The 24,070-nt window shown below is 40.5% G+C and overlaps 2 protein-coding genes across 2 annotated transcripts in view; one reads left to right on the top strand and one right to left on the bottom strand.

Moving 5' to 3' along the window:
- Positions 1-14,032, bottom strand: part of EXD1 (exonuclease 3'-5' domain containing 1) — a 42,538-nt gene extending 28,506 nt beyond the window's left edge. The window contains exons 1-4 of the mRNA XM_014480879.2: positions 13,800-14,032; positions 12,073-12,145; positions 11,483-11,667; positions 4,408-4,476 (exon numbers count right to left, since the gene is read on the bottom strand). Of these exons, the coding sequence (XP_014336365.2) occupies positions 4,408-4,476; positions 11,483-11,615 (202 nt within the window). The 5' untranslated portion in view covers positions 11,616-11,667; positions 12,073-12,145; positions 13,800-14,032. The remainder of the gene's footprint in view (positions 1-4,407; positions 4,477-11,482; positions 11,668-12,072; positions 12,146-13,799) is intronic.
- Positions 14,033-14,461: 429 nt separating this feature from the next.
- CHP1 (calcineurin like EF-hand protein 1) overlaps positions 14,462-24,070 on the top strand; it is a 35,769-nt gene continuing 26,160 nt past the window's right edge. Inside the window, exons 1-2 of the mRNA XM_014480884.2 lie at positions 14,462-14,782; positions 21,207-21,279. Coding sequence (XP_014336370.1) covers positions 14,716-14,782; positions 21,207-21,279 — 140 coding nt within the window. The 5' untranslated portion in view covers positions 14,462-14,715. The remainder of the gene's footprint in view (positions 14,783-21,206; positions 21,280-24,070) is intronic.

The following is a 24,070-nucleotide window of genomic DNA, read 5'->3' as shown; positions in this document are numbered from 1 at the left end:
CAACCATCACCGGCATTTTGAAAAGGTGTTCAAGGGACAAAAAGTGTTTCCAGCAGCATTCAGTTAGGTTCAGTCGCTCAGTTGTGTCCAACTCTTTGTGACCCCATGGACTGCAGCATGCCAGGCCTCCCTGTCCATCACCAACTCCCAGAGTTCACTCAAACTCATGTCCATTGAGTCAGTGATGACATCCAACCATCTCATCCTCTGTCGTGCCCTTCTCCTCCTGCCTTCAATCTTTCCCAGCATCAGGGTCTTTTCCAAGGAATCAGTTCTTTGCATCAGGTGGCCAAAGTACTGGAGTTTCAGCTTCAGCATCAGTCCTTCCAATGAATATTCAGGACTGATTTCTTTTAGGATGGACTGGTTGGATCTCCTTGCAGTCCAAGGGACTCTTAAGATCTTGTCTTCTCTAACACCACAGTTCAAAAGCATTAATTCTTCGGTGCTCAGCTTTCTTTATAGTCCAACTCTCACATCCACACATTGCTACTGGGAAAACCATAGCTTTGATTAGACGGACCTTTGTTGGCAAACTAATGTCTCTGCTTTTTAATATGCTGTCTATGTTTGTCATAGCTTTTCTTCCAAGGAGCAAGTATCTTAATTTCATGGCTGCAGTCACCATCTGCAGTGATTTTGGAGCCCAAAATAATAAAGTCTCTCATTGTTTCTATTGTTTCCCCATCTATTTGCCATAAAGTGATGGGACCAGATGCCATGATCTTAGTTTTCTAAATGTTGAGTTTTAAGCCAATTTTTTCACTCTGCTTTTTCACTTTCATCAAGAGGCTCTTTAGTTCTTCTTCACTTTCTGCCATAAGGGTGGTGTTATCTGCATATCTGAGGTTATTGATATTTCTCCCGGCAATCTTGATTCCAGCTTGTGCTTCATCCAGCCCAGCGTTTCTCATAATGTACTCTGCATATGAACTCAGTAAACAGGGTAACAATACACAGCCTTGATGTACTGCTTTCCTAATTTGGAACCAGTCTGTTTTCTATGTCCACTTCTAACTGTTGCTTCCTGACCTGCATACAGATTTCTCAGGAGGCAGGTCAGATGGTCTGGTATGACCATCTCTCAGAATTTTCCAATTTGTGGTGATCCACACAATCAAAGGCTTTGGCATAGTCATTAAAGCAGAAATAGATGTTTTTCTGGAACTCTCTTGCGTTTTCGATGATCCAGCGGATGTTGCCAATTTGATCTCTGGTTTCTCTGCCTTTTCTAAAAGCAGCTTTAACATCTGGAAGTTCATGGTTCATATATTGTTGAAGCCTGGCTTGGAGAATTTTGAGCATTACTTTACTATGGTGTGAGATGAGTGCAATTGTGCGGTAGTTTGAGCATTCTTTGGCACTGCCTTTCTTTGGGATTGGAATGAAAACTGACCTTTTCCAATCCTGTGGCCACTGCTGAGTTTTCCAAATTTGCTGGCATATTGAATGCAGCACTTTCACAGCATCATCTTTTAGGGTTTGAAATAGCGCAACTGGAATTATATCACCTCCACTAGCTTTGTTTGTGGTGATGCTTCCTAAGGCCCACTTGACTTCACATTCCAGGATGTCTGGCTCTAGGTGAGTGATCGCACCATAGTGATTATCTGGGTCGTGAAGATCTTTTTTGTATAATTCTTCTGTGTATTCTTGCCACCTCTTAATATCTTCTGCTTCTGTTAGGTCCATACCATTCCTGACCTCTATTGTGCCCATCTTTGCATGAAATGTTTCCTTGGTATCTCTAATTTTCTTGAAGAGACCTCTACTCTTTCCCATTCTATTGTTTTCCTCTATTTCTTTGCACTGATTACTGAGGAAGGCTTTCTTATCTCTCCTTGCTATTCTTTAGAACTCTGCATTCAAATGGGTATATCTTTCTTTTTCTCCTTTGCTTTTCACTTCTCTTCTTTTCACAGCTATTTGTAAGGCATCCTCAACCAGCCATTTTGCTTTTTTGCATTTTTTTTCTTGCAAATGGTCTTGATCCCTGTCTCCTGAACAATGTCACGAACCTCCATCCATAGTTCTTCAGGCACTCTATCAGATCTAGTCCCTTGAATCTATTTGTCACTTCCACTGTATAATCGTATGGGATTTGACTTAGGTCATACCTGAATGGTCTAGTGGTTTTCCCTACTTTCTTCAATGTAGGTCTGAATTTGGCAATAAGGAGTTCATGATCTGAGCCACAGTCAGCTCCTGGTCTTGTTTTTGCTGACTGTATAGAGCTTCTCCATCTTTGGCTACAAAGAATACAATCAATTTGATTTTGGTATTGACCATCTGGTGATATCCATGTGTACAGTCTTCTCTTGCGTTGAAGAGGGTGTTCGCTATGACCAGTGTGGTCTCAGCAAAACTCTGTTAGCCTTTGCTCCACTTCATTTTGTACTCCAAGTCCAAATATTTCTGTTACTCCAGGTGTTTCTTGACTTCCTACTTATGTTTTCCAATCCCCTATAGTGAAAAGGACAGCTTTTTGGGGAGTTAGTCCTAGAAGGTCATGTAGGTCTTCACAGAATTGTTCAACTACAGCTTCTTCAGCGTTATTGGTTGGGGCATAGAGTTGGATTACTGTGATATTGAATGGTTTGCCTTGGAAATGAACAGAAATCATTCTGTCATTTTTGAGATTGCGTCCAAGCACTGCATTTTGGACTCTTTTGTTAACTATGATGGCTACTCCATTTCTTCTAAGGGATTCTTGCCGACAGTAGTAGATATAACAGTCATCTGAGTTAAATTCACCCATTTCAGTCCATTTTAGTTCACTGATTCCTAAAATGTTGACGTTCACTCTTGCCATCTGTTTGACCCCTTCCAATTTACCTTGATTCATGGACCTAACATTCCAGGTTCCTATGCAATATTACTCTTTACAGCATCGGACTTTGCTTCTATCACCAGTCACATCCACAACTGGGTGTTGTTTTTGCTTTGGCTCCATCTCTTCATTGTTTCTGGAGTTAGTTCTCCACTAATCTCCAGTAGCATATTGAGCACATACTGACCTGGGGAGTTCATCTTTCAGTGTCCTATCTTTTTGCCTTTTCATACTGTTCACGGGGTTCTCAAGTAGCATACTCCAGTAGCATACTGAGTGAGAAAGGGCAGCTAGGTAAGCTGGCTGGACTTGTCTGCTTTAAAGTAGGTCTGGACTGGCAGTCATTAATTTGGTGAGATTGTCATCTCTCCCTAAATTCTATTTAGCTCACAAAACAATCTTTCAAGACGTAGTAATCTCTCATTTACAGGAGTCCTTTTCCTTCCTTGTATCTGCCTCAATGATCAGAAATGCAGTTCTATGAAGTCCTAGGTCTTCTATTCCCAAACTCCCTTCCACCCAATACTGATATTTACTCCTCCCTTGGAGGGCTTTTTGCTTTTGTGTTCTTGAAACCAAGGACAGTTCTTGTTTGCAACCTTTTTCCTCGTTTCATTTGGCTTATCTGAAGCACACTGACGAGTGTCTATATTCCTTTAGGCAAATAATTGGATCTATTTTTGATAAATGGTTTTTGCTGACAGAAATAAAGAGCGGGGCCACTTCCTGTAATTGCAAAACCCCAAAAGGTCTGAAAACCAGAAATTTTGTGTAACTCTTTTGGGAGCAAAACCTGAACTGTCATACTACTTATAGTCCTATTTTAACCTTCTTAGTATGATTATCCACCCATTTTTCTGCAGAAATGTGTTATTAGAGTGCTGACCAGACCCACTTGAAGTGTTATGTAATATGACCAGTATATATCCTTTGTTATTGTTTAGTTGCTAAGTACTGTCTGACTCTTTTGCAACCCCATGGGCTCTATAGGAGCCCACAAGGCTCCTATGTCCATGGAATTCTTCAGGCAAGAATTCTGGAGTGAGTTGCCATTTTCTTCCCCAAGAGATCTTCCCGACCCAGGGATCATACCAGGGTCTCCCTCATTCCAGGCGGAGTCTTTACTGTCTGAGCCACCAGGGAAGCTCCCATACCCTTTGTTAAATTTTCAAAAATCCAGAACTAGACTTGGGTTCTGGAACATTTGGGCCCAAGGTTTCAAATAATGTACTGTGGATGTACTGTGAACGTGTGGTGTTAAACTCACTTGCTGAACAAGATAACTCCTCTCTGTTCAGACTGATAACTCTGCCTGCAAACTGACCTCTAATATTGAGAACCAGCTGTCCTCACATTGTAAAACCAAGATGATTAAAATTCTTTAAGATAGTTCTGTTCACAGTACCTACTGCAACAGTAAGATAAGGGACAATTCTCAAATACCAACTTTAAGAGTTCATTAATGCAAGACATCTTGCGCCACCCCCTCACCACCAAATATTGGAATGAGGCAGAGCAGTGAGCTTCCTGCTACTGCAAATCCCGATACCAGCAAGTAGGAAACATGAAGCTCTCACCATTCACAATCTCATGTCCAAAAAACATCTTCACTCCTGGGACACTGAGACCAGTCTCTACATTCTTCACTGTTATAGAAAACAATTCATTTGATTAATTAAAAAGTAATAGTCCCTAAAACTTTAAGAAAATATGATACCTCTCAAAATTGCCCAAATCTGAATTTTATAAAAATCACCAAATTCTCTTCCCCAAGGAATGAAGAGTCAAAGCTAAAATACAGCTAAATTATAAAGCTATAACCTTGAAACAAGTAGTATAAAGAACAGAGGGAACCCCAGAATGATCAAAGATACACTGAAAAGGCAGAAGTAATACACCAAATTTAAACTTCTGCCAAGAATATCCTAAGGCTTCTGGGGCTAAAGACTATCTATTTATTATATTTCTACTGATTTTCATTCCACCTAACTCCAGAAAAAAATTTAAGGCATCTGACTACTTCTAGAGTCCATACCCTTTTCATGCTACATGCCTGATCTATGAATTTTCAGAGACAACAGCCCAACCCCTGGCCCAATTACAGGCTCTTCGGTGAGTAGGTAGAGGATTTAGAAGTTTAGATGTCATGTTTACAACACAGTGTCATTTTTTCTAGATGGAAATGCTCACAGCATCTGTATATCTCCACATCTCTCAGCAACTGAAAACAGTGGAGTTTCACTCTCACTAGTCCATTGAATATATTCTTTGCTGTTATTGCTGTTCAGTCACTAAGTCATGTCTGACTCTTTGCAACCCCACTGATTGTAGCACACCACGCTTTCCTGTTCTTCACTATCTTCCAGAGTTTGCTCAAATTCATGTCCATTGAGTTGGTGATACTATTTAACCTTCTCATCCTCTGCTGCCCTCTTCTCCTTTTGTCTTCAACCTTCCTCAGCAGCAGGGTCTTTTCCAATGATTCAGCTCTTCAAATCAGGTGGCCAAAGTATAGGAGTTTCAGCTTCAGTATCAGTCCTTCCAATGAATATTCAGGGTTGATTTCCTTTAGGATTGACTGATTTGATCTCTGTGCAGTACAAACTCTGCAGACTCCCAAAAGGCTTCTCCAGCACAATTCGAAAGCATCAATTCTCTGATGCTTAGCCTTCTTTATGGTCCAACTCTCACATCTGTACATGACTACAGGAAAAACCATAGCTTTGACTATATGGACTGTCTAGGTTTGTCATAGCTTTCCTTCCAAGGAGCAAGTATTTCTTAATTTCATTGCTGCAGTCACCATCTGCAATGATTCTGGAGTCCAAGAAAACAAAATCTGTCACTGCTTCCACTTTTTCCCTATCTATTTGCCATGAAGCAATGGGACAGATGCCATGATCTTAAGTTTTTTGAATGCTGAGTTTTAAGCCAGCTTTCTCACTCTCCTCTTTCACCCTCATCAGGAGGTTCTTCAGTTACTATTCACTTTCTGCCATTAAAGTGGTATTATCTGTATATCTGAGGTTGTTGGTATTTCTCCTGGCAATCTTGATTCCAGCTTATAATTCATCCAGTCTGGGATTTTACATGATGTACTCTGCATATAAGTTAAATAGACAGTTACAATATACAGCCTTGTCATACTCCTTTCCCAAAGTTTAACCAGTCTGTTGTTCCATGTAAAGTTCTGACTGTTGTTTCTTGATCTGCATACAGGTCTCTCAAAAGACAGGTAATTGATGTCTGATATTGGTTGTCTGATATTTCCATCTCTAAGTGTTTTCCACAGTTTGTTGTGATCCGCACAGTCAAAGGCTTTATTATAGTCATTGAAGCAGATGTGTTTTTTTTTTTAGAATTCCTTTGCTTCCTCTATGATTCAACAAATGTTGGCAATTTGATCTCTTGTTCCTCTGCCTTTTCTAAACCCAGCCTGTACATGTGGAAGTTCTCAGTTCATGTACTGCTGAAGCCTAGCTTGAAGGATTTTGAGCATAACCTTACTAGATGCAAAATGAGCACAATTGTACGGTAGTTTGAACATCCTTTGGCACTGCCCTTCTTTGGGATTGGAATGAAATGACTTTTTCCTGTCCTGTGGTCACTGCTAAGTTTTCCAAACTTGCTGATATATTGAGTGCAGCACTTCAGCAGCAGCATCTTTTAGGATTTTAAATAGCTCAGCTGGAATATATCCTATGGTCAAAGATCACCAACTGCCTATTTGTAAAGTCCCCTGGAAGTTTACTATCTTATACTTGGCTCTCATGCATCCTTTGACAATACTGTTCTCTACTTTCTTGACTTACAAGACATTCTTAGTGTTTATTTCCTTTCCTACTAATTATCCAGAGTCATCATACTAAGCACCTAAGCTAGGCACCATGCTAATTAATTGCCTATGTTTAATTATCCAGTAACATAATGAGACAGGCATTTCATTATCTTCTTTATGGAGGAATCTGAGGCTCAGAAAGGTTGAATAACTTGCTCAAGGTCACACTACTAGTAAGAGAGTCAGGATTCAAACCCAGGCCTCAGTGATTTTAATATGCATCTTATAACCAGCATTTCAGCGTCTCCCTGATTTGCTCCTTCTGGTCTCCTCAGCTGCCTCTACCACCACTGCTTGCCACTTACACACTGACAGTCCCTAGGTTATGTTCTTCATCCTTCTATCTTCTCCTTGAGTGATCATATCCACTTCCTAGTCATCCTAATCCCTCATTTCTCCAATATGGATTATTTCTCTGAGGTCTACTCGAATTTTCAACTAATGGCAGACTTACTGCAAGATTTTTCAAACTGATCATTACCTTCTTGCAGTAACCAACAAACCTGTTCCTCTTCCCATTTCTATCAATAACAGTATTATATGTCAAATCTCAGTCATAAATGTAGGAGTCATTTTCCATTGCACTTTGACTATCTAATTGATTACTAAATTACTAATTCCCTCCATTCCTTGACAAGATTAAGCTCTGACTCCCATTACTTCCTCTTTACTGGGTACCTTGATTGCCTGAATAGTTCCCTGTCTATTCTCCTTGTCTCTTGTTTCTCCCTACTTCAAAGTTTCCTTCACACTGCTATCATAGTGATGTCACTCCCTGCTTTACCCAAATAGTACATAAAATAAGTAATTCAGTTCAGTTCATTCATTTAGTCATGTCCAACTCTTTGAAACCCCATGGACTGCAGCACACCAGGTTTCCCCGTCCATCATCAACTCCTGGAGCTTGCTCAAACTCATGTCCATTGAGTCACTGATGCCATCCAACCATCTCATCCTCTGTCATCCCCTTCTCCTCCTGCCTTCAATCTTTCCCAGAATCAGGGTCTTTCCCAAGGAGTCAGTTCTTTGCATCAGGTGGCCAAAGGACTGGAGTTTCAGCTTCAACATTAGTCCTTTCAATGAATATTCAGGACTGATTTCCTGAATCAATGTATCTCCTTGCAGTCCAAGGGACTCTCAAGAGTCCTCTCCAACACCACAGTACAAAAGCATCAATTCTTCAGCATTCAGCTTTCTTTATGGTCTAACTCTCACATCCATACATGACTAATGGAAAAACCATAGCTTTAAGTAAATAGGTATAAAGAAATACATTCAACTTCTTTAGGAATATTTTTTAAAACATGCCAAAATAAAATATCACTCTTTGCCTATAATACTAACAAACTCTGAGAAAAGATACACATTTGCATTTCTTAAAAACTCAAGGCTAGGTTATTTACTGAAATTCACTCACACATTACTAGTAGCAAAGTAAAAACATATAACCTTTTGAAAAACTATTTAGAAACATGCATCAGAAACATTTAAAATATCTGTAACTCTCACCCAGTATTTTCACTTCTAGGAACTATTCCTAAGACAATAATTATAAAATATAACAAATATCAAAATGTATTTTATAATTATAATTTATTATAACTCATAATTATAAAATATACAATTATATTTTAATTGTAACTTACTATAATTTATAATTATAAAATATTACAAATTTTTTAAGGTTTTTAAGCTTTTCATTTTAAAATGTTTAGCCATTAAACTGAAGTTTCAAATAATATAAGAAAATGTTACACTGTTAACTAAAAAAATGCATATATGATATACCCAATTTCTTATGTCAACTACATTAAGACTATATAATTAAACACTAGAGAGAAATATTCCAAAAATTTCATCAGAATTGAACACTGTTGAACGAGCATGTGGCATTTACTGACTATTATCTACTTAGGGCCATTTATTCAGGCTACCAATGTGCTCATTCTCCCCAGACAGCAGTGTCTATTAAATTTCCAAGACATCTCTTTAAGATGAGAAACAACCCCCTACCCTATCTTTCCTCTTCCTCCTGTGTTTACTCCACCAGCTACTACCATATCCCCTTGAGGTTTGAAGCCATATGGTGAAGATGGTACTATAGAAAGACAAAGAACAACTTTGGGGAGAGTCACAGTAGCTCTGGGATACGTGCCTTCTTTTACATGATTTGTTTAGGCCACTAGAAGTGAATCTGTTTCTAGCAGCTGAGCACAGTTCCTAACTGACACAGCATTAAACATTTCAGGCAAGTAATTTGAAAATCTATATGACTCCGATTTAAAAGATATTTCAGATTGTTTCTCTTTGCTTTCAGAAGTTCCAAATGTTATGACATATGGAGGTCCTTCTGATCTGCCCCATGCTTATTTCTCTCTCCAGCCTTATCTCTCACCACATCCTCACACTGAAATTTACTTAGATTGTCTTTTGGGGTTTTTTTGGCTGCACCATAAGGCATGAAGATTCTCAGTTCTTTGACCAGGGATAGAACCCCTGTCTTGGGCAGTGGAAGTGAGGAGTCTTCACCACTGGACCTCAGGCAAGTCCCATACTTAACATTTTCTGAATGCACCAAGTTTTCAGTTCTCTACTTTTATATATGCTGCTACTTCTTCCTAAAACAATGGTCCTCTCAAAGAGTGTTCTCCAGCACAGAATCAGCATCACCTGGAAACTTCTTGGAAACACAAATTCTTGAACTCCACTTAAGACCATAAGAATCAGAAACTCTTTGAGGGAGTGGGAGGCATCAATCTGTGTTTGAACAAGTCTTTCAAGTGATTCTGAAATATAGATGAAGTCTGAGAATCATTGGCTTAAAACAACCTTCCCCGCTTTTCCCAACCAGTTAACTCTTGTGAAGTTACATCTAATTCCAAATACAGTTCTGACATCAATTCCTCCTTTGAGAAGCCTTCCCCACTGTCTTAGATCTAAATTAGAAACTTTGTGTTTCCATAGAGTCCTGTGTCTCCTTCTATCAGAGGATATCACACTGCATTATATCTTTCTACTTATTTATCTGTCTCCTTCAGTTCAGTTCAGTTCAGTCGCTCAGTCATGTCTGACTCTTTGCGACCCCATGAATTGCAGCACGCCAGGCCTTCCTGTCCATCACCAACTCCTGGAGTTCACCCAAACTCATGTCCATCGAGTCAGTGATGCCACCCAGCCATCTCATCCTCTGTCGTCCCCTTCTCCTCCTGTCCCCCATCCCTCCCAGCATCAGGGTCTTTTCCAATGTGTCAACTCTTCATATGAGGTGGCCAAAGTATTGGAGTTTCAGCTTCAGCATCAGTCCTTCCAATGAACACCCAGGACTGATCTCCTTTAGGATGGACTGGTTGGATCTCCTTGCAGTCCAAGGGACTCTCAAGAGTCTTCTCCTACACCACAGTTCAAAAGCATCAATTCTTCGGCGCTCAGCTTTCTTCACAGTCCAACTCTCACATCCATACATGACCACTGGAAAAACCATAGACTTGACTAGATAGACCTTTGTTGGCAAAGTAATGTCTCTGATTTTTAATACGCTGTCTTGGTTGGTCGTAACTTTCCTTCCAAGGAGTAAGCGTCTTTTAATTTCATGGCTGCAATCACCATCTGCAGTGATTTTGGAGCCCCCAAAATAAAGTCTGACACTGTTTCCACTGTTTCTCCATCTATTTCCCATGAAGTTATGGGACCAGATGCCATGATCTTCGTTTTCTGAATGTTGAGCTTTAAGCCAACTTTTTCACTCAGGTCCTCTTTCACTTTTATCAAGAGGCTTTTTAGTTCCTCTTCACTTTCTGCCATAAGGGTAGTGTCATCTGCATATCTGAGGTTACTGATATTTCTCCTTACTAGTGTAAGTTTTTCAAGGACAGAGACCATATTATTCTTATCCATATCCCTGGTACCCAGCACTGTACCTGGGATATAAAACTCAATAAATGATTACCAAATGAATTAATATTGTAAAAGCCTGATATAGTCCCATCCTAGCCCACAAAAGTTTAACTAATAATATGGCTTAACAATAATACTAATCTCTCAAATGTCATTTACACCTTTCAATTGTGAACTTGAAACTTACTGTGCCAGGAAAACAACTACTCTAAGAAGTCAATATTCTAGCTGAATAAAAACTCTACATTGAGGCTTCAAGGTGAACACATGGAAGAGGCTAAAAGGGTGGCATGCTTAGAGACAGTAGAAACTCTGAGCCCGTTCCCACAAACCTTGCCCTATAAATCTCCTCCATCTGGCTGTTCCTGAATTATATCCTCCGTAAAGGAACTGGAATTGAAACTGGGAGGTGTAAAGGCTACACTGTGACCGTGAGGATAACAGGCGATCACTGAAGCGGCAGAGTAGGAGCACAAGATGCCTCATCTCTCCTGGAATCTTTCAGCCACTGCACTCTTCCTCAGCAGTCTACCTCCGGGCTTCTTTGTGCATGACAAAAATTAGACCCTTACCGTCTTTGGAATTCGTCTGTTGAAGCCAAAAGCAATTCTATCTAATACAGTTTTCATTTTTAATTTCAAGGTGCATATGGAGAGAAATTAAAAGATGTACCCAATTTTAAAAAAACCTATATACTGAAATTTTCCACTATCATGTCAATAGAAGTACAGAGGTGGACAAGCCAGCATACACAGTCATATTGCTCCATTAGGGAAAATAACATTCTAATCTTCCTCCCACCTCTCCCCTAAAATAGGATTAATGCCACTCTTCCAGTTGCTAAGAGAGCCCAGAATCATCACCCAAACACACTTATTAGTCTCCTAGAAGGCAGGAGATTATGAGAAATAAAATGAGACCTTTCTTCAGAACAACAATCTTGTCAGGGTCCACATGCTGCAGCACTCCTTCAAAAATGCCACAAACTAATGTGAGTCTCACTCTTCTCCACAAAATCTGGTTGAGGAAATGGTAGTCACTGCTGAGATCCATGCTATTTGATTCCAAGGGGAGTCTTCAAATAACCTTCTTTAATATCTAAACCCTTGAAAATAAAAGAGATCTATGATTTTTTAAATATTTTGGGAAAAATGAGGTTATTTTTCCTTTCATCATACTTGGGACAAGAAAAATAAAAATATTCGAGTAATTCTGCTTATCATTTAGAATTATAATGAGAAAAAGATCATTGCAAGTATCAACTCTAACTTATACATGGGAAACTGAAAACTATAAGACTTCAGGCAAAGAGGGTTTGATTTCTTTGTCTATAAAATGGCCTAATATCACCTATCCTTCCATAGCTAAATGGAGCAAGAAGAACATTTAGAGGCCTTTCAAAAGCATATACATACACCATTTTAACATCAGCCAAAAAACTAAAAGATCAAATGAAAAAAAAATGATATTGGCAAACACTTGACAACACATGTTGCAATGAATTGTTTACCCAGAAATGTCCAGGATCTAATCTCTTCTGGATATAACCTCTTCTAGATTAATAACACTTCCAGAGTTTCACACTGTTAACAACCAAAGAATAAGTGAGTTAGAATTATCACAATTTCTGCATTACCAATCCAGTTGCCGTGTCACTCTGAGGGCCATTCCACCCCACCTTAGCCACAGCTCAGGGACTGGGCTGCTGTGATGTCACCAACCAGTCACCAACCAGTCATGTGCAGCCTGACAGATTAAACCACCACACGCCACGCAACGGTTTTCTAAAATTCAACTGTTTTTGTAAAAATGATGTATGCTCATTATAAAAAGGATAACAATGCAGAAATGCACAAAAACTCTATCTTGCAGAAATAACTGTCATTCACAGTAGATACTCTTATATTCCTTAGTGTAATACTGTAATTTAAAAGATGAATTCTTTTTTAAAAAAAGATCTTTTAGAACAATCCTGTTATTTGGATGTCTTTGTATTTTGAACCTCAGCTAAGTGTTCCTCCACAGTGGTTTAAATTTAAAAGTGGCTTGCCTTCACCACACTTGGAATAGTCAACTAGTGAATTTTGCAACTTAGTTTAACTACAAAAGATTGACCAAATAACTAAGGCCCAATTCATCCAGGAAGAAGGTGAGAAGTTACATAGTGTTTTTAACCAGATAAATAACTTACACTTTAATATTTTAAGGTCTAGCAAGTGTTTTCACAACTGTTGTTTGTTGCCCACAACAACTGCCTGATTTACATATGTAGAAACTGAGGCTTAAATTAAGATTTAAGACACCTGCCCAAGGTTACACAGCTAGAAAGTAGTGGAACCTGAACTAAAACCAGGCCTCTAGGGGAGATGAGTGCAGCACCGAGTGTTATGCTTCCAGAGGGAACACAGAACAAAGTCACCAGAGTGCCTGGAAAAATCATTCTTCCTTGTTCCAGTCAATTCAACAAGCAAAAGGGGAATTTTTACAGAAATAAAAGAGAATATAAAAATGGAAAAACCAGCCCTTACTAGAGATAAAAATTAACTTACATTTTTAAAAGATACATAAGAAATAAGCTTGTGAAATGCTTGGGGAAAAAAGGAAATTTAAGAAATGTTAAAGTAAATCAGAAAAACATTAACACAAAGCAAAGATAGCTCTACTGCGGACGACTGCAAAAGGTAAGATTCAAGATTAGTAAGGAGCAAGGTTAGGATCCAGAGATGGGCTTCACGGCATACTCAGAAAACGGACACTCAAGTTGCTGACAACACAGATTTTTCTACCGTACTTATTTATACTCTTAAGATAAAAAGAAGCTCCTGTGGCCGAGATGGGCATATCCAACATGTCACCCTTTGCTGATGAAGGCAGACATCATTAAGTCAGAGGAGAGCAAGTCAATCATGAAAATAACTCAGTGTAACTAGAACCTCCGTAACCTAAGTTGACTACCAGCCCTCTAAGACAGTCTTCTAGGGCTTAGGTACTAAGTGAGATCTGTCAGAATTTGGTTCTTCTGTAAGTGAAACCAGTTTTGTATAAAATAACAGGGGTGGCGAAGGGGTGTAAAGGCATTGAAGCCACAGCAAATGAACTGGTTCTCCTGAGAAGGTGTACTAATTCGATAGGTGGCTTTAAACGTTTTCAAGAAAACAAACAAAAATATGCCATGAGAACAAAATGCAAATTTCCTCATTTTTAAGGCAAAATAAGAAACTTAAACGGCGGCCATACGTTAAAATCTGTACTCCGCCGTTAGGTTGTTTTTTTTTTTTTTTCTCCAACGGAAATTTGTGCCTGTTTCAGCCAAACGGTGAATTCCTAGAGCTTCAATCTTGAACTGAAAAGAGAAGGACTTCTTCTAAGGAAGAAATCTCGGAACGTTCCAAACCCTCGATAGCAGTTACCAGAGGGCAATCCCGAAATCCACTAGAGAAAGTACGCAGCTAGGGTGCTGACACGCTGGAGCCGACGCCTACCGGCTGTTTCCCGAGGAGCCAATCGGCGCGCGGTCCCGAGACTGGCTCGCGAGCTCCCCCTGCGGCTTGGAGGAGAGAGAGCCTCCAGGAAAAAATGCAGAGGTGCAATGCAACTCCCAGCATGCAGTTCCCAGGAGACACACCCTAGCGTTCAACCGAGCCACGTTTTGCCGCTCTGTTTTTTGTTTCTCTTCGCAATCCATACTAACTGTAGGGTGGGATTTCTAGGGTTAGAGTTCTGTGAGAAACAGGTTGGCTACACTGACTGCCACAGGTCAGTGTGTTGTAAAACAGTGGGTCAATGGCGTTGCCCTTTTAGTTGCGGGCGCTAGGCACAGTGTGGCATTGCCCCTTTAAGACCGGTGGCATCATGGTTCCGGGGGCGTGGTCTGTTTTTAGTTAGACCCGGCCCGGCGCTGGGCTAATTCATTCGGGGCTGGAGCTAGGAACGTCGACGTAGGCTCCAGCGCTGAGCGCAGCTTCACTCCCAATTGGCTGGGCCTCCGGCCTGCCTATCGCCGCGCACCACCCCTGGGTTCCCTTCCCAGTCCGCAGTAGAAATACTGCCTTCTCCCTTCTTTGACCCCGGCCCTTCCTCCCCTTCGTCCCTCCCTCTTACCGCCTCTGTCGCTTCAGGCGCCCCTGCTCCCAGCGGAGCTCCCGGCTTGGTGATGGGGTCCCGGGCCTCCACGTTACTGCGGGACGAAGAGCTCGAGGAGATCAAGAAGGAAACTGGCTGTGAGTTCGGGTAGGGGTTGGGAACGCGGCCGGGCGCCTCTGGCTGGCCTCACGACCGAGGGTGACTGTCGCTGAGATCTGGAGCTGGGGTGCTGAGAGTTTGGGGGTTCCTAGGCATCCTCCAGCGCTGGAGCTTCGGGGATGATGGAGGACCTGTTCTTACAGCTAAGGCTACCCGCGGTAGGACTCTGGCTCTTGTGCGGCTCCCCTTCTCATCAAAGACAGGGGTCGCGATCACCCGTAAATCACTGATCCCGCTCTTTTCTCCTTCCCCTGCTCTTGAAAGTCCCCGAACTCTTTTCCTTTGTCTTTCCTCGTACCAAACTTAAATTCAGGAACTCTGGATAGGTCTTGTAGAAAACATTGTCTTCTTTCCTGTGACGTTTCTAGACAAGGACTTAAAACCACTGACAACTGTGGGAAATCAGACAAATTCTTGCCGCAACTGGAAAAATAAATCTAGAAAGTGAGATCGTGTAGTAAGGTTTTTGAAGACGTGACCTGGTGATGGAACACCGTAAAGAGTCAGGAGTCTGAGAGTATGAGACTTCTTTCATTCTGAGCTTGTGGAGAAAAAGTGCAGATGTTGTGACTATCAGTTTTTTATTTACACCGAGGATGCTAGCTGTCCTAATTTCAGATATATTGATTTCTACTATGCTGGTGTATTTCATGCAGTCGCCATGGAAATTGGATGTGCTCCAAAAATCTCAGTGAATTTGTAGAGGAACTGATTTTTGTGGTCTAATCTCTTCCTCTGAATCTGAAAGAGGCAACAGGGTTTTGTGAATTCAGAAGCCCTGTAAAACACCATGGTACATTTGTGTAGCCCTTGATAATGGATACAATATTTCTCAGTAATCCATTATGACTCTTGTATTTTACATGAGTTATGTAAGCATCTGGGCTCTGAGTCTTCATAATTTCTGTTTTTGATAATGAGATGGCCACAAAGTAACTCAGTGATTCATTTGCAGAAAATATTGAATGCTGGGGGAACCTCAGAATCACTCAGGCAAGGGTGGCCTGAGACCAATTAAATAAATACTTTCTGATAGCCCATGCTTTCTGATAGCCCAGCTTTCTAGAATCTTCAAGTTGGAAGGGATGTTATTTAGCCTCATCCCTTGTCATATTGGTTTACTGTTTTCAGCATCTCCTAACTTAGTCATTAAGCTTCTCTATAAAGATTTTAAGGAGCTCACCACCTACCAATGAGTCCTTTTTATGATTTTGAATGAAGACAAGAAAGTAGGTAGATGTTTATAATGTGCAGTACTTGTTTAGCCACTTGACCTTGTGGTCATTTTATTACTTACTCTGATTCCAAGAGTAGAAACATAGATGGTTTGGATTCAGCAAGCATTTTATTACATCTTGTGGCTATGACCTCTGGCCACACTTGTAAACATAAGAACTACTTTAGGTCTAAGGTGACACCAGAATTAAAGCATTCTTTCTTAAAATAAAGAGTCACATAATGAGGGAGTATAAACCAGAGTGCTGGTGGGAAAAAGCTGTTTTTCCCTCAAGAGGAAGGGAGCAGTAATCCCATTCTTGTTTTATTATGTTTCACCAAATGAAAGTGGCCTTGATTGCCTTGGGACTCTAGGTTTTTTCACTGTGTGACTGTGAGAATGGAGTACTCCTGCAGAGCTATTTTCCTAGTTGCCGAAAAGAGAATCCAGCCTGAGGGAGAGTCTCAGCCGCACCAGGACAAATGTACATATTGAGCCAGAAAGTGTAATGAAACAAGTACTTATTGAATTTTTGCAGCATCTATACTCAGTACGGGGAGAAGGAAATGGCAACCCACTCCAGTTTTCTTGCCTTGAGAATCCTGTGGACAGAGGAGCTTGGAGGGCTGCTGTCCATAGGGTTGCACAGAGTCGGACACAACTGAAGCAACTTAGCATGCATGCATGCATTGGAGAAGGAAATTGCAACCCACTCCAGTATTCTTGCCTGGAGATTCCCAGGGACAGAGGAGCCTGATGGGCTGCCATCTATGGGGTCGCACAGAGTCGGACACGACTGAAGCAACTTAGCAGCAGCAGCATTCTCAGTACAATACTGGGTATTTAAAATAGGTAGTGACAAAAGATGCCCACAAGAGTTAGGATTAGCATCAAACATGCTGCTGCTGCTAAGTCACTTCAGTCATGTCCCACTCTGTGTGACCCCATAGACATCAGTCCACCAGGCTCTCCTGCCCCTGGGATTCTCCAGGCAAGAACACTGGAGTGGGTTGCCATTTCCTTCTCCAGTGCATGAAAGGGAAAAGTGAAAGTGAAGTCGCTGAGTCGTGTCCGACTCTTAGCGACCCCATGGACTGCAGCCTACCAGGCTCCTCCATCCATGGGATTTTCCAGGCAAGAGTACTGGAGTGGGGTGCCAAGCATCAAACATAAGATACCTGAAATTATGTAGCATCCCTTCCAGAACTCAGGGAACAGTCATTGTGAACTGGCCTTGAGGAGGAATTGGGCCATGATATATGCATCAATTGATTAGATTTGGATAAATTAAGCTAAAGCATTTTGAGTGGCTTCCAGGCATCTCCCCTGACCTGCTACGCTGTCATTCTGCTGTGGGAGTTGAGCTGTCAGTTTCTCCAGTTAGTGCCCATCAGCAGAATTGATTTTTAAAGCAATAGTTTTAGCATGATGCAAAAGGTTTAGAAGAATAAAAACAGCAAACACCTGAGGGTGGTGTAGAGTGATGAAATTAGCCCTGTTTTCCTCTGCTTCTTGTTCTATAAAGAGTTTGGGGAACTGTCATTCCGAAACACTTCAAGTTAAGAACAAGTACAAGACATTTCACTACTCCCTTTGCCAGAAGAAAACGTACCATAAATAAGTAAAATTGACTGTATATGCAGTATGAAAGCTTTGTTATTTGTAAGTCTAAATTGGTTAGAATTCATGTATGACTAGTTTATCCGGTATTTGAAATGTAATCTCTTAAGTGTTTAGAAAAGTACTTCTAAGTAAGAATTCCTTGTACACCTTTAGTTTCATCATCTGTAAATGAAAATAAAAATAGTACAACTTTTTGAATTCCTAGTGAGGATTAAATGAGAAAAATTATGTAAACTATGTAGAATAGTGTCTGGGTATGTAATAAGCACCAGGTGTTAGCTATTTTCATTTTGATCTATAGATAACAATCATCTTATCGTGAAAACACCATTAGCATATGCTAGTTATAGAAACCACGTCTAGTATATAACTGGAGAGGTGACAGTATTTTGCACTTTTTCTGTTTTCCGGAGACATTGGACTAGGAATCACGTTTTCCCAACTTGAAGAAATAAAACTTTGGAAGGAATAGAAATCCTGATATATCCAAGAGTTTAAAAAAAAATACTGTCTAAAGACACGAGTTGGCATAAAACATTTGCTATATTGTCTTAGTTGTGTTATGTTCTTTCACACTTCAGCATTTCCATAAGTTAAAATCATTTGAGTAAAAGCTGTCAGTAGGGGAAAGGTCAGAGTGTCTTGGGAGTTTCTGAAACCTCCACCCTTAGTTCACTTAACTATATGGCAATAACCTGGGTGTGAATGACTTAAAACCTTTACAACAGAAAATAGCCACATAATCCTTGAGGAACAATTCACACCAGCTGAGTAGTGATAAATTCCAATTGATTTATTTTTAGTCTCTGTCTTCTGGTATGTGTCACGTGATATGGCAAAGGTGCTGAACAGGTTTGGGAAGTAAGTTCTACAGGCCAGTGAAGTTCTGTTTGTTTGAAAGGGTGTAGTGATGATGGCATTAGTGTGGATTTCTCTGTAATTGTAACAAAGAGCACAAGCCTGGCAAAGGCAACTGCTTGAGAATAATTTCCTGAGCTAGAATGTAAGTGGAAGTTCAACTGAAGGCTGTTCCTGCCTCATGACACAGGACACATTCATGGCCCTCAGCTGCCTTGCCATGGTGCCTGAGGGTTCTGCCACTGCAGAAGACCCTGCTGTCTCCAGCTCCTACTGAAAGAGCATTGCACATATTACTAACATCTTCAGCTGATTTTGGATTAAGTGATTTGCAAAACTCTGTACCTCCCCCACCCTACCCCCCACCTTTTTATGATGAAAAATTTCAAACATACAGAAAAGTTAAAATAGTATAATGAACATCCATATAATTCAACATTTTAATTCAACGGTTGTTAACATTTTGCTATATTTGTCTATTTGTATATGTGTGTGTGTGTGTGTGTATATATATATATATTCTTTTTGATGAACCATTTTAAAGTTGCAGATAGCCAAACTTTTCACCCCTTAAGCTTTAAGCATATATTCCTGAGGACAGGGATTTGTTTCCTGCATAACCACAATACTATTATCACACCTAAGAAAGTTTGACTCTGGCTAGGAAGACTGAGGAATTCGGGTGCTGGGGAGACTTTTCATTATGTACACTTTTTGTACTATTTTTACCATGTGGATAGATTGTTTTCTCAAACTAAAAAAAACAACCTAGTATAAAAAGAAATACAAGTTGAATGTGATCATTGTTTAAGAAAAGTAACCTGAAGTATAATACTGTAAGTATTAAAAACTGACCCCATGGGCTAAATATTATGAAGTTTTTAAAAAGCACTCCAAAGCAATATAGAAAAATTATGAATTAATAAATGAAAAATAAGCTATTATAACTATGTAAAGTGCACAAGTGACATATTAGGTAATATATGAAGACATGAAAACAGTGGCATTGATATTGTAAACAAATTTTGTCTTTTCAAAAAGTCTTTTGAGAAAGTTAGTCATTCTTGAACCAACTTATTTTGTGAAAACTAAAAAACTAGTTCTAGAGCAACATTTGAGGCCTGAGGCCATAGCCTGTTCAGGTTCCTGAAGAAGACAGTTGTGGCTGGCAGAATCAAGAGAAAGGTGGAGACTAATTAGTACAGCAGTAAAATTGTACCTGCAGGCTCACAGTATAAGGATAATGATGATAATAGCTAACCTGGCATGCTTACCAGGTGCCAGACCTTGGCCAAGCACTTTTCTCTCCTGGACTGAGTTAGTTCACTGCACAACCCCATTCACTCAGCCCTCATTCGTGAGCTGTGGTGCCATGTTTGGAATCAGACTGTCAGCCTGACTCTCAGAGGAGTGTTTACTGAGCTGCGCACACCTGCCTATCGGGCAGAAAGGTCCCCACCGGCTTCCTCAGTGTCTGGGCTCCTGCTGGCTCTGCCCTGGCAGGGGTGGTTCTGCCTCTTCTTCTGCTCCCTGCTCTCCTTGAGAGCTAGTACAGAACAGAGCCCAGGCTGGCTTGAAACCTGAGGCTGAAGAATTTACTGCTTGGCCCGGGGTGTCCTCTCATACTAGCTTTGGGCCACTCACTTCCTGTTTCTCCTGCGTGTGCCTGTGTTAATTTTGTCCCATTGTTCCCAAAACTGCGAGTGGGTTTTTGTTGCATGAGCTGGGGGAGGAGGACAACTATCAGAACTCCCTGAGCCACCCCTTTACCCCTGAAGGTACAGCCTAGGACAAAGTCCACACTTGTCACACCCTTTTTGGCTGTTGTCTTTTCTCCTTTGATAACTATTTTTTTCCCTCCTATCTCCAGTCTACCTCGAGATTAAACTATTTCCCAGGAATTCCTTTTTTGCATTTTCAGTTTCATTGTCTACCTGTGGTTAGTCCCTCATTTTAATTGTCAGCTTGTACCTGAGTTAGTGCAAAATGAGGAACAAAGTAACTTCCTTGTAGATGTCATCTGAAGATAGCACAACCGTTTTACAGATTGCCTAATCTTCTTTCTTGGAACCCATTCCTTTACTGGGAACTCAGTGGAGCTCATGCAGTTGCAGAGAAAGAGGCTGACCCAAGGCTGTAGTGATTTTTTACCCAAAGATCAGCCCTGAGGGAAAAGATAAAAGTCACTGATGCTTGAGGAAAAGTAAACTAGATTTTAAAAATACTGTCTGTTTCACATGCCCTAGTCCTTAATTCAGCACATGTTACCTACCCAACTGCACAAGTCTGAAACACCAAACTGATTAATAGGGATGTGTTTTTGATCAAAGCTGGAATTTTCATAGCTTCTAAGTCAGGGTACTGAAAGGTGAAAGTTTCACACTTTCCTTTTAAACTAAATTTAGCTTTGTTTTGTTAAATCTTAACCAACTGACATTTAACACAGAGTCTTAATTAACCCTAGACTTCACTCTTGAGAGTCAATTTTGTTTACTCTTGATTTATTTTCTAACTCCTTTCATTCTTTCTGTTTTGACACACTAGAGGTGAGTTAGTTGAGACATCGCACCACTTTACTGACTTTGAAGCATTTAACGGTGAGCTGGGACCAGAAAGGCAGCTGGTTTCCAAAGGGCCACTCACATTCAGGTTGAATTTGACCAGAGGACAACTTCTCTAACTGCAACTAATTCTGTGTTCTTCAGTTTCTCACAGTCAGATCACGCGCCTCTACAGCCGGTTCACCAGCCTGGACAAAGGAGAGAATGGGACTCTCAGGTAGGCATTTCCTTTCTTTATTTCCTGCTAGTGGCTGAATAGCTGCTTTTATCCAGAGTGCTTACATCTGGCAGGCAGAGAGCAGGGACCATTTCTTCACGCATCTTTAAGTGTTATTGATCCACAAGGGACTTAAACAGAACAATGGATTTACATTTATCACTAGGTGCTCGCTGCTTTACCCCCTGCTCCCCTTAGTTTGATTGGCCATTACTCGGACACAACTGAGCGACTGATCTGATCTGATCTGATCTGGTCCTGGAAATGTACCTTCGGGAATTTCAGCTCTCTCTGCTTGGATTTTCCCACAGCCCTTCCCCAAACATGGTAGCTTTTCAGGAGACTGATCATAGCAAGCCAAGGTGGTCTAAGTTGCTTTGTCCTCTTTTCTCTAATTTCTCAACTCAACCCAATCCCTAGGGTACATCAGTTTATATGTATTAATGTTAGATAAGGTGGTCAGTATATTTATCTAGAGCAGTGTTTCTCAACTAAGGGCTATTTTCCTGAGTGGCCAAATACCTGGAGACATTTTGGATTGTCACAGCTGGGGAATGCTACTGATGTCTAGCGGGTCAAGGCCAGGAATGTGGCTGACCATCCTACAATGCACAGGACAATCCTTCCTAAATGTCAGTAGTGCCAACGTTGAGAAACTGGTCTAGAGTAAGTATATGACTTCAGATTTACTGTGAAGCTCTATCATTTTATATTTGAAAATGTCTTGTCATAGTCAAATGAAATATCTCCTGAGCACCACCTCCCAACCTAATTCTTAAGTAACACCTAACTCTTGTTACTGTTGTTTCTCAGCTTTGATTGACTGGTAGAACAAAGCTGTTTGCCTTTCTGGTGGATGGCAAGAAATAATGTAGGCTTCTAGCACAGGTGTGGGGTTAGCATAAAAGGGGAAAGAATATAGTTGCTAAGCCTTTGTGTATAATCCTCAGGCAGAACAGCTTAGAAATCTATAGGGCTGTGTTTGTTTAGAGCCATGTCTGGTTTCGCTGGAAGCTGGAGTTGACCAAGATCATGCTGTCCAGTCATTAAAGTCAACGACTATGGAGTACCTATCATATGCAAAGACCACACTTGTACTTTGTCTTTTTAATTTAATTTTACTTTTGAGGCAAAAGACACATTACATAAAATTTACCATTAAAAAGTGTGCTTTTTAGTGGCATTAAACACATTCACAACACAGTTTAATACGTTCACGTGTTACCACAGTCTAGTTCTAGAACATTTTCATCAGCTCAGATGGAAACCTCATGCTCATTGAGTAGTCACTTCCCATTCCTCTTTCTATGGACATTTCATACAAGTGGAATCATACAGTGTGTGGCCTTTTGTTCACTCGCTCTTTTGTTCACTAACTCTTTCATTTTACATGGTGTTTTCAAAGTTCTTTCATGGTGTGTATCAGTACTTCTTTCCTTTTTACGGCTGAGTAACATTCCCTTTTGGGCTTCTCTGGTGACTCAGTAGTAAAGAATCCAACTGCCAATGCAGGAAATTTGGATTTGATCCCTGGGTGGAGAAGATCCCCTAGAGAAGGAAATGACAAGCCCACTGCTATTCTTGCCTGGGAAATCCCATGGACAGAGGAGCCAGGTGGGTTACAGTCCATGAGATCACAAAAGAATTGGACAGGACTTAGCAACTAAACAGCAACAACAGTATTCCACTGTATGCATAGACTATATTTTGTTTGTTCATTCATCATTTGGTGGGGATTTGAGCTATTAACATCTTTTGCCTATTATGAACATTTTTGTGTGGACTTATGTTTTAAGGATATAAACTTAAGCATATGTACTTGAGCATATACCTAAGAGTAGAATTATGGGTCCTATGATAATTTTATGCTTAATTTATTGCAGACCCACCAAACTATTTTCCACAGCTCTGTACTATTTTACATTCCCACCAGCAATGAAACGCAAGTTCAAATTTCTCCTCATCAGCACTTTTTTTTAATTTATTTTTTAAATTGAAGGATATTTGCTTTATAGAATTTTGTGGTTTTCTGTCATACATCAATAAGAATCAGCCATAGGTACACCCATGTCCCCTCCCTCCCCAACCTCCTTCCCATCTCCCTCCCCACCCCACCCTTCTAGATTGTCACAGAGCTTCTGTTTGAGTTCCCTTAGTCATACAGCAAGTTCCCATTGTCTATCTATTTTACATATGGTAGTGTAAGTTTCGATGTTACTCTCTCCATGCATCTCACCCTCTTCTCCCCTCTCCCCGTGTCTATAAGTCTATTCTCTATGTCTCTTTCTCCATTACTGCCCTGAAAATAAATTCATTGGTACCACCTTTCTAGATTCCATATATATGTGTTAGTATAAGATATTTATATTTCTCTTCCTGACTTACTTCACTCTGTAAAATAGGCTCTATGTTTGTCCACCTCATTAGAACTGACTCAAATGTGTTCCTTTTTATGGCTGAGTAATATCCCATTGTATATACATACCACAGCTTCTTTATCCATTCTTCTGTTGATGGACATCTAAGTTGCTTCCATGTTCTAGCTATTGTAAATAGTGCTGCAATGAACATCGGGGTACATGTGGTTTTTCAATTTTGGTTTCCTCAGGTCATATGCCTAGGAGTGGGATTGCTGGGTCGTATGGTGGTTTTATTCCTAGCTTTTTAAGGAATCTCCATACCATCTTTCATAGTGGCTGTATCAATTTACATTCCCACCAGCAATGCAAGAGGGTCCCCTTTTCTCCACACCCTGTCCAGCATTTATTGTTTGTAGACTTTGCTCATTAGC

Source organism: Bos mutus, chromosome 10 (assembly GCF_027580195.1).
Source record: "Bos mutus isolate GX-2022 chromosome 10, NWIPB_WYAK_1.1, whole genome shotgun sequence".
Lineage (NCBI taxonomy): Eukaryota > Metazoa > Chordata > Mammalia > Artiodactyla > Bovidae > Bos > Bos mutus.
This window is presented reverse-complemented; position numbering and strand designations above follow the sequence as displayed.